The following is a 14,045-nucleotide window of genomic DNA, read 5'->3' as shown; positions in this document are numbered from 1 at the left end:
CTTGTGTGCTAATCTTTCCCATAATTAAATAATCCGAAACAAATCAGATTAAACTTTCAAGCTACTATATTTCATAAATAATCTGAAGAAACTTGCTTAATTAAATAATCTGAAACAAAATCAGATTAAAACTTTCAAGCTACTATATTCCATAAATAATCTGAAACAAAATCAGATTCTGAAACTTGCTTCTAATATACCCAAAACTAAAAAAGGTAGTTCTAATTTTTGATATTTTCATCCAAAAATTCCAGAAAAATAGAAAAATAGAACGGAGCTATGTGAGAGGCGCCACCTACACGCCCCTCGCTTCTCCTTTATATAAGTATATTGATACTTGGCTCGAGAATATTTATTAATTTGTCATTATTATTTATAAATAAATATTTAATATTTATAATAAATTTTATTTGTTAAGTGACATTCAAACTTTAACATTTGTATAACGCCCTTGATTAAATAGTAAAAATTATTATTAAAATTTTTCTTTTATATATTCAAAATTTTGGTTTATAAAAAAATGAAAATAATAATAAAATAATAATTTTATCAATCGATTAACACTCCTAAATTTATGTGTTATAAGTGAAAATGAATTATAAAACCGGATAGAGCATAAGAGCATCTCCGTGTCATTGGCTATCATGCTCGGCTAAATTAGACTTTAGGACATTATGTAAAATTTGCTCAATATGTAAGACATTTTGCTTCGACGGTATTGACTATAATTTAAAATAATATGTTATTAATATTTTAAATCGTTATAAATAGAATATATCACTTTAATATGGTAATAGTGATGTGTAATCTTCACACAAATTTCTAGTGAGAGCGTCTGATCCAATGGGGTTGGTTATAATCGTTAGCTAAATTGGATATTTGTTGAACCGACAAGACATTGTGCTTCGATGGTATAAGCTATATTGGTTGGCTATAGTTTAAAGTTATTATGTTATTAATATTTAGATTGTTATAAATAGAATATAACAATTTACTATGGCAATAAATGATGTATAATCTTCCTATAGATTTCTTACAGGCCTGTAAAGGTTCGACAAATTTAGCCATCCAGAGAAGATTGACTAAAATTATAGACAATGGATCGGTTTGAGATACATTTTTAGATGTTCACTGCTATAAAACTTGTTAACTAACCTTTTTATTTAACATGTTATTGATCTTATTTTCCAAAAGATGGATAATCGTTTTACAGAAGGAAACACAGAGCTACTACTTTGTATGGGCTCTTTGGACCCTAGGAATTCATTTTCAATTTTCAATAACTCGAAATTTGTCCGTCTTGTACAATTTTATCCAGAAGATTTCTCTTTACTAGATCGGGAGTTGTTGTCAAATCAATTAAACAATTTTATCTATATGTGAGAACAGAAAAAAAAAAACTTTCTGTCATCATAGTTAAGAAGAGTTAAGACACACAAGCACACTACGTATCTTTTAATTTATCTTCTGGCTGAGTTAGCCGTGATTTTACCCGTTGTCATTGCTACCGTTGAGTGATGTTTTTTTTACCAATGAAAACAATCAAGACTTATCATCGTAATAGGATGGAAGATGATGACTAAATGATAATATGATGATATATATTGAGAAAGTTATTTTTACAAGTGTGGATAACGAAATATTTCAGCACCACCTAAATCTTAGCCACCAGCCCGGCGTCCAAAATGTGTAAAATCTGATATTGGATATAACGATGAAAATGACGCAGTTCTTAGCACTATGATGTGTCGTGGTATTTTATTTTGTCACAAGTGATGGAACTTTGCATGATTTTTGTGCGTACAAGGCAGGAACGCTGAAAGAGGTGCCTAACAGGAAAATCACTTTGCGAGAAACAACGCGTTCGTAGTGCATTTGCAGCAGACTAGCAGCCTAGTCAAATTTAAAACAGCCATGGAGGTCTGTAAAGACCTGTTCAATTCTTTTCTAGATCCTTTCGGTTTTCAAAGTCTTGCAAGATTGGTTCAAGGTGTACTAAGAAGAATACGTATAAAATACTGGTGGTGTTTGGTTGCCCAGTATAAGTCGACTTCTGGGCTTATAAGTTATAAGCACTTATTTGTATCGTTTGTGTAAAAAGTTAAGAATCACTTAAAAGAAGTTAGGATAGCTAGCTTTTGTTTCAGGACTTCTGCTTATTTCTCAAACAGTTTAATCACTTATAAGTCTTAACTTGCTTTTGACTTCTACTTCACTTTTTTATTTTAAGCAAAAAACACTTATTTTAAACTCAGCCAAACGACCCCACTATATTTTAATAGCTTCATAATGGAGATTCACTGAATTTCTACGATATGTCAATTATACATTATTGGTTATTTTCTTGGATTAGTGTTGGAAGGGAGAAAATTCTACATCCTATAAATTACAAGCTTCGTTTCCCCCTTTTTCGAGAGACAAAATGGAAGATTCTTTTTTTTTTTTTTTTTTTTCACGTTATTTTACGAGTTAACTAATACCAAAATACATTTATTTGGTTGGCCACTATATTATCTAAATTTTATCTATTTTGACATGTCACTTTATAAAATTAAAAAGTTAAAATTTTTCATATATTATTTTTGTTAATTTTTAATTTTGTTCACCCTTCTAATTTATATGATAATACCAATATTCTAAATATTCTTGACTTATTGAAAAATCTCTGATTAATATTAAAAAAAATATATTATCAATTTAGCGATTATATATGTTTTGATTTGATTAAAAATTTCCTATTTATAAAATAATTTTCTCATAAAATCTCGAATCCGTAAGTCAACTGATTAGTCTCGATTCCGAATTTCATAAGCATGGATATTACTTCTGATTTACGTGTTAATTGATCAAAACTTCAGAAAAGCTCAGAATAAGATAGGGTTAAATGGCGTTTTGGTCACTCAACTGATCGGAAACTTGCAATTGGGTCATCCAACTCAAAAAGTTGTCAGTCACATTATTATACTCTTAAAAATTTTCATTCAGGTCACTAGCTGTTACACTCCGTTTAATATTTGACGGAAAGCTGACTAAGCATCGTGACTTGGCTTAAATAAATCTACCGTGGCATGTACAGTCAGTTAAAGTGGCATTTTGGTCACTCAATTGACTACAAATTTTCAATCGGGTCATCAAACTCAAAATATTTTCATTTAGGTCACTTATCATAATATCCGTTAAAAATTTAAAAAAGAAAAAATTAAAAGGTATCATGCATCACCATTTTTTCTCTTTTAAAAACTTCGGAACTTATTAACAAATAAAACACATACACACACATAAAATCAATAGTTTCACCCACATAAAATCAATAGTTCCACCCAATAAGTTTTGAAATTTTCAAGAGAGAGAAAAAATGCCGCATGATAGATTTTAATTCTTTCTTTTTTTCAATTTTTAACAAATATTATGATAAGTGATCGAAATATTGAGTTTGATGACCCGATTGCAAGTTTGAATTCATTTGAGTGACCAAAATGCCACTTCAGCTGTACATGTCATGATGGATTTATTTAAGCCAAGTTACGACGCTTAATCAGCTTTCTGTCAAGTTTTTAACGGAGTGTAACGGCCAGTGATCTGAATAAATTTTTTTAAAATTATAATGATATGACTGACAGCTTTTTGAGTTGGATGACCCAATTGCAAGTTTCCGGTCAGTTAAGCGAGCAAAACGCCATTTACTTGGAATAAGATATCAAAACAGATATGAAGAGATACGATACATAACTGTATAATTACCTGTAATTTTGATAACAAAACGTTATTCATCCAAATCAAATATGCGTTTGCTACTTAAACTAATCCCAATTCAAAAGATGCATTTCCTACTTAATACAAATCGAAGTTTTGCTCAATTATATGAGTATCATATACTATTAGTTTTGATTTATACTTAAAATATTTGATTGGATTAGATAATGTGAATAAGAAGTAACATCATCATTCATATTTAAATTTTGTACCACTCACTCGTATCTTTCAGGACAAAACCAGGCTACAAAACGGCCGAACAAAACCAATATCAAATTTCATTGTTGACTTATTGATGTAAGAGTAAGTAATATTTTCGGTCAATAAACATCAACAAATTATAAAACGTAATATTATATGATCTTATCTGGACGCATTCCAATAATTTAAAATTTCTTTAAAAATGATTGATTGTTTGATTAACCAGCTGGTAGCAAGCTGATGGCTGCTGGTTTCGACAAGAATTTTTAATTCGAATTTAGAATTTTATATTAAGCACTAAGAAAGAGATTAACGTTAATCAGAAGACTAATAATTGTCAATGCATGATTAACATTGAAAACAACATATCAAGCGCAACAAGAACGAGATTCATATGTTTTGCTATTTACAAACAACAACATGCAAACCATCTGTACATAAAGCTGGAATAATCTACAAAATATTTAGATATTAATCTTTAAAGAAGATTCTAAAATAATTATTTGTCAAAAAAGGAGGGGGCCTTTTCAAATGGCCAACTTTCACCAGGCCCACTTGGCCCATTCTAGATTGTAACATTCCTGATTGAACCGCCCACGAGCGAATTTCTCGCAGTGTGGGGCCCATGATGTGAGGTGGCATGCCGAATGCTATCCATTTCCGAACCCCTACCTAATTGTACAACAACATTGAACCACCAAGAAAAGGCCGGTTTAATTAAACCGGGAGTTTGGCCGGGTCAGAGGTTTTTCCTTTTACTGAACCGTCATTGCCGCCCGGTTGAGCAGATGTAGATGGCTCTCCGTCGCCTGCCACCACCTTCGACCTCGTCGACAATGCTCTCGTTAAGAACGATGGCATTCGAGCAAAGTTCCACCGGTCCGATTTTCCCACCCGTTCGAGACTCCCGAGCCGTTTAATGGTTTTTCCTCTACTTGAGCCTTCTTCATTTTTGTTACCCTTTTTGACACTTCCCTCTCCAACAATGCTCCCGGTTCGGTTCAATGAACGTTTAATAATTTCATTCCTTAGCTCCTCAGGTAACCGTAATGTGTACCGGTCCATATTCTCACCCGGTTGAACCAAAGATGGTTGGACTAATGAATGACCGGTTGAGTGAGACCGAGGGAATATATTTTCAATCCCAAACAGTTTAGACCGGACCGAACCAGACCGCACCGAACCCGATCTCGGAGGCCGGTTCACTCTCACACTACCGGCTCTCTTCATCACATCCGGTTTAGGCATCTCAAGCAAACCATTAGTAGGCCTTTCTTGACTTTCATCATGCTCAATAGTAACACGAACTTCTTGCGGCTCAACCACATTATCAACCTCATTAGCCGACTCCGAAACCGGCAACACATCATCCGCCACCGCGACCGCCTCAACCGGTTCAGCCGCAAGATCAGCCCGACAAACCGGGCACGTAGTATGCGAAGCCAGCCACATATCAATACATTCGAGATGAAACACGTGATCACATTTCGGAAGCAACCTTAACGTCTCATCATCTTCGAATTCATTCAAACAAACCGCGCACTCCAACGCGCCTTTCCCGATATGCAAGTCCTTCACTTCGGCATACGCCAGTGTCGGGAGCGCATCGATAGCCGTCGCGTCGAGCCCGCGCGCGGCTGCCGCGCGTCGAGCACGCATGGATAGCGTAGCTCGAACACTCCCGCCGGAGCCAGATTGTGACCACCTCCGCACGTAAATAGAAAAAAATCCCATGAAAAATAAAGCCGTAATCAGAACCGCAATAATAATAGCCATAGAAGGGCTAAACTTCGCGTAGCCATACGGGTCCGTCGGCGTCCCCGGGGAATTCTGCCCATTGACAATCGAAATCGCCGAAAAAATAAAACAAATCACCGAAAAATATAAAAAATCCATGCCCGACACTTTCAGCCGAAAGCTTCTGCAGATTTATTTTACTTTTGTAGAGAGAATAAAAAGTGAGAGAGAGTCAGATGGCTAATGAAACATACGTACCAGTACTAATTAAAACGTACAAATTTATACGAAGAGATATTTGTAATAGTATCTGTGGAGATAAGGAGATGAGAAACAGAGAGGAGGGTGTGTGGGTGTGTCGTGAGATTAGGTTCAGTCGTCTAAAATAGAGTCTTTTATTTGACTTTTCATTTGAGTTGGAATACAATAGAAGCTTCTATATGTTCGTTTTTGTGATGTTAGTGATGAAATCAGCTAAATTTCTGCTTTGTTTCTAAATAAGTCGGAAGAAAGTTGTTACACAAAATCATTAACGCTCTTGTAAATAATTGGACTCGTACATGGTTTCCCTTACTTTGTTATAATTCAATTTTATTAGTATTAGTATATATTAATAATTATTCTATCACATTTTTATAAAATTTAGAGTTAAAATTTTATAATAGAATAAGCATATGCCACCGCGCTAGTAATTTAGAAAGTTCGTAACTTTTATTTGAGAATAAATTAGTTTCAAAATAAAATCAGTTAAATTGATTATTTTTCTTATCAGTGAGAAATCAGAATAACATAATTAATGAGATACAATTGTTTTTAAGGAAAAGAAAATGTTAGGTGTCTCAAGAAATTATTTTATTTCCTCTTTCTAAATGATGTGTCCAATTTTGATTGGTTGTATTGATTTTGACAGCTCATATATATACATCAATCCCCCAATTATAATTTTTCACTTATGCCACATCTTTTATTAAAGAAATTTGGAAAATTATTTTGGATACGTAACTGTATCCTTGAGGAAATCGAATGTCGGATATGATATCTAAAGTTAATTATTAATTTATAGTTAGAAAGTTTTATCATGAAAACGTAACGGAAACATTTTTTTTAACCGAAGAGTCTGTTTCTAACTCGTAACTCCAAACGTTTAGTTAAAGATGGTGGTACGCTGGCAACTAATTAACAAAAATTCAAAACAAGGTCGCAGTTGCAAGGGTTGACAGATAGAAACCGTATGATGTGGGTCGTCTCGCATCAGCTAAATGTGTCAAATGGATAAAACGGATACGGATTTGCCCATATCCGTATCCTAATCCGCCAGCTAAACCGTATCCGGATCCGTATCCGTATTCACAAATTTTAGAATAAAAAAATCCGTATCCGTCGGATATTATCCGGATACGGATAATATCCGGATTCGTTTTTCCAAAGATCACCAATATACGAGATTAATCAAAAATCAAGATCCATAAATTTTTTAGATCTTCATTCATTCCCACTTGAAACCAAAAACCAAACTTAATCTCAAACTGAATCTCAGGCCATCAACTTTGAAACCCATAACCCAAAACACAAATCAACACCAACATGCGGAAACTGAATGACTCCTCAACAAATGCTGACGCAAATAGGAGAACTGTACTAATGAATTAAGGGAGATTTGGGACGGTGACACTGAGCAAAAACATGTCAGTCTCAATTAGTAAAGAAAGTGTGGGTTCTGGCATTGTAAAAGGGAGAGAGAATGGACAGATTTTAAGATCTAGGATTCGATTTACCTATTTAGGGTTAGCGGGGTAGGTCTTAGGATCATATTATGTATATTAGAGTTTGGTGGGTTGACTATGGTACTGTTTAGGGTTGATGTTGCAGGCAGAAACATCAGTTTTTTGCTAAAAAGCAGGTGAAAAATTGTTTGTTAAATCTAAAAACAGCTTTTAGAACAGTAGCTTTTAGCTGAAAAGCTGCTTTTAGAAAAAGCACGTCCTCCCATACTTTTGGGAAAAGCTGATTTCAGCTTTTGCAGAAAGCTGTTACAAATTTCATTATGAAACCTCATAAAAAAATTATATTTTTTATATTATAACTCAAAATAAACAAATATCGAAAAAGTTACCAAACAGTTATCTGATTTCTGCAACAACACTTTGGGGGTGTCTGTTTCCAGCTTAAAAGCCGTGCTTCTGGTTTATAAGTTAGAAGCACACTTATTCTTACCGTTTGTGTAAAAAGTAAAGAAGCACTTATAAAAATCTAGAAATGCTAGCTTTTGTTTCAGGGCTTCTGCTTCTTTCCCAAACACTTTAATCACTTATAAGTCTTAACTTGTTTCTAACTTCTACTCCACTTTTTTATTTTAAGTAAGAAGCACTTATTTTAAGCTCACCCAAACGGCCCTTTTTTTACCAGTACTTTTTCTGAACATACAGCAATTTTTAATAGGACTCCCAAACAGACCCGCGTGTTGTGTAGGTGTGTATAATGTATGTACTTTATATTTTCTTTTTGTTTTTAAGTTATTGTTTCTTTTTTTATTTTAAATATTAATTTTTATTCAAAACTTATGTGATAAAAAAAATATATATAATGAATTTATATAAATATATATATATATATATATATGTGTGTGTGTGTATATATATGTATGTATATATAGGGTAGCACTCCATAGCATACCCTCTTATATGGAGTTACGTAGCACACCAATATAAATATATACATAATATATATTCTATTATATTTTTTATGAAATATAATTGTAAATTTTGATTATTAAACCGAAAACGAAGGTATACCATTTTTTTTATTCCAAAGATCATCTAAAATTATGCAATATCTCAACATGATTCTATAACAGAATAATAATCATCCAGAATTATTCTGTTGTAGAATCAGTTTCGAAAATATACTTTTTTAAATCAAATTTTAAGTGTTAAATTACTTAAAATAGATTTATTTTATAGTATTCAATATTAGAATCACGTTTTATATGTATTCTATAACAGAATTTATAATAAAATTGATTATTTATAGTGGCGCACTATGTAACTCTATATAAGGAGTCCCTCTCTAGAATGTTGGCCTGTATATATATATGTACGTATATATATATATATATATATATATATATATATATATATATATATATAATGTCAGATACAGATATTTTCGGATACGGATACGCCTATATCCATATCCGTATCCATAATCCCCGGATTCGAATACGGATAATATCCGTTTTATTTCGGATACGGATTATATCAGCTTTTTTCCGGATACGATAACGGATTTTTCGATCGAATATCGGATTTTTCGGATTTTTTTGAGATTCCTAGCACCAGCGATAACATGGATAACTAGACCTCGCCAACAGTTTGTGTCGTATTTTCGTGTTTTCGTGTCAAGCATCCTAAATCCGAACCTGAAGTGTTTCAGTTTCTTGTACGAGTTCTGGAACATGTACACGAACCGAACTATTTCATGTCAAGCACCCTAAATCCGAACATGAAGTGTTTCGGTTTCTTGTACAAGTTCTGGAAACATGTACACGAACCGAACTATTTCAGTGTCAACATGAACTGTACACGTTAAGTACACGAATAGCTTCGTGTACCTTCCAAGTACAACGAACGGTCTAGAATGAAATGTGCACGAAATACACATTTTTACACGAAAATACATGAATTTCACAATAAATCTATTAATTTTACATTTTTTTGTGAAAAACTATAGATTCAGACATGTAATAAATACATAAGATAACAGAAATGGAACTACAAAAATGAAATTAATTAAATAAAATATAATAAATAAGTATAATATATTTTATTTATTTATTTATTTATTTATTTAGTTTGTGTACTTTCGTGTCGTACGTGCACTTGAATTAAAAACCAAAACCGACATTAAATGTAGCGTGTATTTTTCGTGTTCGTGTACCGAATATAAAAAGCCAAACCCAAATTTTTTGTATTGTATTTTTGTGTCGTGTACCGAATTGCTAGATCCCGGATATTGTGTTACCGGGGCGGTAAAAATATAAATATCATTATGAATTACAAATTAATAGAATTATATATGACATTTGACGAGAACTATTTTGTTTATCATCGAATTTTAAATTTGGAATCACTTTTTTTATAAGTTCCCATTCTTGAATGAATATATAACTGCACATCTAAAATGTACATATTTTTACATTTGTGTCTAATATAACCGTACATCCATGTGTAATGCAATATTATTTTAGTAGTATTATAAAAAATAAAATTCAAGGCAAACTGCAATAGTTTTGGTGCCAACACTAACCATAAGTGTCATATGAGCACTTATGGTACTGTAGTCTAAAATTAAATCTAAACCACATATGGGGGACATACATTTTTCACGATAATTTATAGTGGCTTGTTTCGAGATGTTCACTAAAGATGTTGAGATAAGTTGCATTGATTTTTTTAGTTGGTTGGAAAAACAATATCTGAGTTAATTCAACCATGTTGCTTTTATAATCATTCTTGAGCGTGACAATCTTAACCACTCTAATAAATATTTAATTATAATTTTTCTTTTATAGCATAATTTTACCCATCTATAATTTGTTCATAAGGTTATTCTCATAATTTAGATTGTTAAACATGTGATCATTCGACAACAAATAAAATAATAGAAGAATATGTTGTTCACAACTTAAGAGACATGTAGTTCACAACTTAAGATTTAGTATTGCCATATATATAGAGTATGACAATATTCAAGAAAATTACTTTATATAAAGTAAAACTTTATTAAGGAGGAAGCTTAAAAGAGTTTTTGACTCTAACAAGTTTATTGGAAGCCACTAGTTTTTTAAGACGACCAAGTAGCTTCTTCCTAGAATTGTTTGGAAGCCGTCCGTAATGTTTATGGATGAATTTTGCAATGGCGGTAGAACTCGAGCCATTTTTGTTTTTTAAAGAACTAATAGCCTGACAGATCATCTACAATTAAACAAAATCAAAGTTAGATACACTCCAAATAACAAAATCATATCATATGCACAATATATACGCATAACATTGGAATAATACATGAAGAAACCACCTCTTCATAGGATGGACGACGTGGCTCCTTATAGTTACTAGGTTGTGCATTCATCATAAGAACCATGGTGGTGATATTAGCTAAGATGTCTTGTCAAATACTAAGATATATCTCCTCAGATCTCTGAGTCTATTAAAATAAAGGTGTGCAATTGTTGTTGATTTATAATGATTTAAAAGTAATGTGATTGGTTGATTAGTTTAGGGAGGATCATGCTTTGTGATTGGTTAGATTAGTTTACCCAGGATCCTGTTATTTGATTGGTTAGATTAGCTTACTCAGGATCAGGCTTCGTTTAACGAGGACCATCGGATCTAAACCTAATCTGATGGTTGTGGAAGGGAGTTTATGTTTTTGTCCTATTCCTTGAAATTTAATTTGGTGCTCATCTTTTAATTATTTAACTTAACCTCTTATAAATATATAGCATGTACCTAATTGCAGTAACTATTCCAGTCTAATTGCAACTCATCAAAACATTTGCCAACCATACACAACATATTCTTCGGTCAGCTGAGGACGATTTCTCATTAACCATATAATTCCCATTATTTGTATATGTTTTACTTTTGATGAGATACTCTTCTTTGATGGTATCTAATTTTTCTAATTCATATTTTGGAGCATTTTACTTTTTTAAATTGACACTGATCACTTGGTCCGTCTTCAGTTATACCTTGAGAAAAAAACACATTAATAAATTGTTATTTGGATGATTAGTTTCTTTCACCCTTCAAGTAGACTAAATTGATTGGTTTGTTTAAATTAATCAAATATTGGAAACTGTAATATAAACATGTAAGTCTCTTAAATATATTCAAAAAATTGCTTTAAAAATGGACCCACACAAGGAGTATACTATGTCATGTTTGACTTTTTTAATCAACACTTTTTGGTGTGCTTATTTGGTTCGCAAGTGAAACTATTGCTATATATACGAGGCATGTCTCATTTGTGAAAAACAGATTATCATCACAGTTCTGTCAATTTCATTATTCTACTATATTCGATATATTCGAGAAATGGCTAACCAGCACCACCACCATAACATCACAAATGGCGGCGGGGTTCACGATGGAGTGTTCCTTTGCTTTGATTGTAACAACCGGCCTTTCTGATCTCATATGGACCTGTTGAGACACCGTCTAAATGATCACCAGCATCAACATGTTGCTGCTCAAGCCCCAGCACCTCCTCCTCCACCAGTTAACAACGGAATGCCTGGGGATGAATCAACCGATGATGAGTTAATCATCATCCTTGATCCACCGCCTGCTTTGGGAGAACCTGTGGCGGCTGTGCCTCCCCAAGGTCTACCACAGAATGGACCAATTGTTGATGGCCACGCTGTGAATGAACCCCCCCAAGTGCAGCCGCCAGTGGAGAACGGTCATGCTTCTAATGATCGTGTTGCAAACGGTGCACATGATTGATTAAGCTGTTAATTATCTTGGAGATCTGAATTGAAAGAGCTTCGTTAGTAGATTTAGATTGCTAGAATTATAATTAATATGCTACTGGTTCTTGTATTGTTTTTCTTGTTTTACAATAGAGAATAGCAATATATGTACCAATTAATCTTTTTGAAGGTTCATTTATTTTAAAAGCAAGAGTTTTGATGGATTTATACTTTAATAACCGATATGATGACTAGTAATGCAGATCTTAAAAGTAAGAGTTAATTAGTACCACAATTCAATCATCTTTGCATATAACATATCCAACCTATCCAAAATTGCATCGAAATGATGTCTAATTAGTAGTTAGTAGTCATGTGTAACATATAATTCCTTCGTAGGTATAAACAAGGGCCATAGAGGACCTGATGCCCCGCCATTGACTCACTTGAATTAGGGCCCACGAAATCTATATATTTAAAGTCAAAATTTTTCTTATGGAAAGTAATAATAAATTAGGGGCATCTTACATAGGAAAATTTGTTCAGCAATGCCCAGAATTCTCTTCTTTGGTTTGCTGAATGGGAAATTTTTTAAATATTTTAACATTAATTGTATGAGCCAATAGGTGTCAAATATTTTTTAAAAACACACTAATTTAAAACAGTAAAACTTACGGAAAAAAATCTATCATATATTAGTAAAGAGGTATGCCTAATTTGATATATATTATATATGACAACAACATGGCACACAAATGAACACTCTTAAATCTTTTAAAAAAATTATGCGATGACCAATAATTTCTTCATTATAAATACTGTATAATAAAATCTATACCATAAATGTTCTGCTTTAGTGCTTTGAACTTCTAATTATGTTTATGAGATTTTCTTATTCTTGGCTTAATATGGTTGGTTCCATGTGAACATCATGTGATAGTAAAACAATGTTTTTTTTGGGTTTGTCCCTTGCAGTTTCCTTATTGTTGCTATAATACAACTTAACTTAATCTCGAGGATATGGAATGCTACTAGTTTTTTACTGAGTTAAAACAAGGAAAGATGCAACATCAATATTAGATTGATTACACTAATAGATACCTATTTGATAATTTTTTATTAGCCCTTGCATTCCAATTCCTTTCCAAAACAAGGCTATCAATTCGCATTCATGATCGAAATTCAAATTTGTTTCATTAAAGTTAAGAATATAATTAAGCATTTATGCGTCAATCGTGGTCGATTTCCTTGAGCTTGGTCTATAAAACTGAGAAATGGTTTCTAATTATTTGCTTTAATGTACTTAGTATTGATAATATATAGTACCAACTTACTAGAGCTTTTAATTTTTGTTAGTTGTTTGGTATATATCTTCCAACTAATTTATTTAAGTATTGGCTAATAATTTTTCGCATATATCAAAAACCATTGCAATGAACGAGGACATCAAATATGTATGTTATAAGTTAGGATTTGGCTTCTTTTAAGACAAATATAAATCTAAAAATCTATGATCCAACTTTATTTATTTTACTACTATATATTATGTACTAAATATATTGTTATAATACGCAATATAATTCACATATATATATATATATATATATATAAAATGTACATATTTTTACATTTGTGTCTAATATAACCGTACATCCATGTGTAATGCAATATTATTTTAGTAGTATTATAAAAAATAAAATTCAAGGGAAACTGCAATAGTTTAGGTGCCAACACTAACCATAAGCGTCATATGAGCACTTATGGTGTAGTCTAAAATTAAATCTAAACCACATATGGGGGACATACATTTTTCACGATAATTTATAGTGGCTTGTTTCGAGATGTTCACTAAAGATGTTGAGATAAGTTGCATTGATTT

General features: G+C 32.4%; 1 protein-coding gene across 1 annotated transcript; it reads right to left on the bottom strand.

The window, feature by feature from the left end:
• Positions 1 to 4,322: 4,322 nt before the first annotated feature.
• LOC108224392 (E3 ubiquitin-protein ligase ATL6) lies at positions 4,323 to 6,072 on the bottom strand. The gene has a single exon (XM_017398990.2). It carries the CDS (start codon positions 5,848 to 5,850, stop codon positions 4,672 to 4,674), a length of 1,179 nt encoding a protein of 392 aa, XP_017254479.1. The 5' UTR covers positions 5,851 to 6,072; the 3' UTR covers positions 4,323 to 4,671.
• Positions 6,073 to 14,045: the final 7,973 nt, after the last annotated feature.

This window comes from Daucus carota, chromosome 6, assembly GCF_001625215.2.
Source record: "Daucus carota subsp. sativus chromosome 6, DH1 v3.0, whole genome shotgun sequence".
NCBI lineage: Eukaryota > Viridiplantae > Streptophyta > Magnoliopsida > Apiales > Apiaceae > Daucus > Daucus carota.
The sequence above is the reverse complement of the archived record's forward strand: the minus strand, read 5'-3'. Positions and strand labels throughout refer to the sequence as shown.

Coding starts and splice junctions, on each gene's coding strand:
- LOC108224392 (XM_017398990.2), bottom strand. CDS start 5,850: ATGGATTTTTTATATTTTTCGGTGATTTGTTTTATTTTTTCGGCGATT.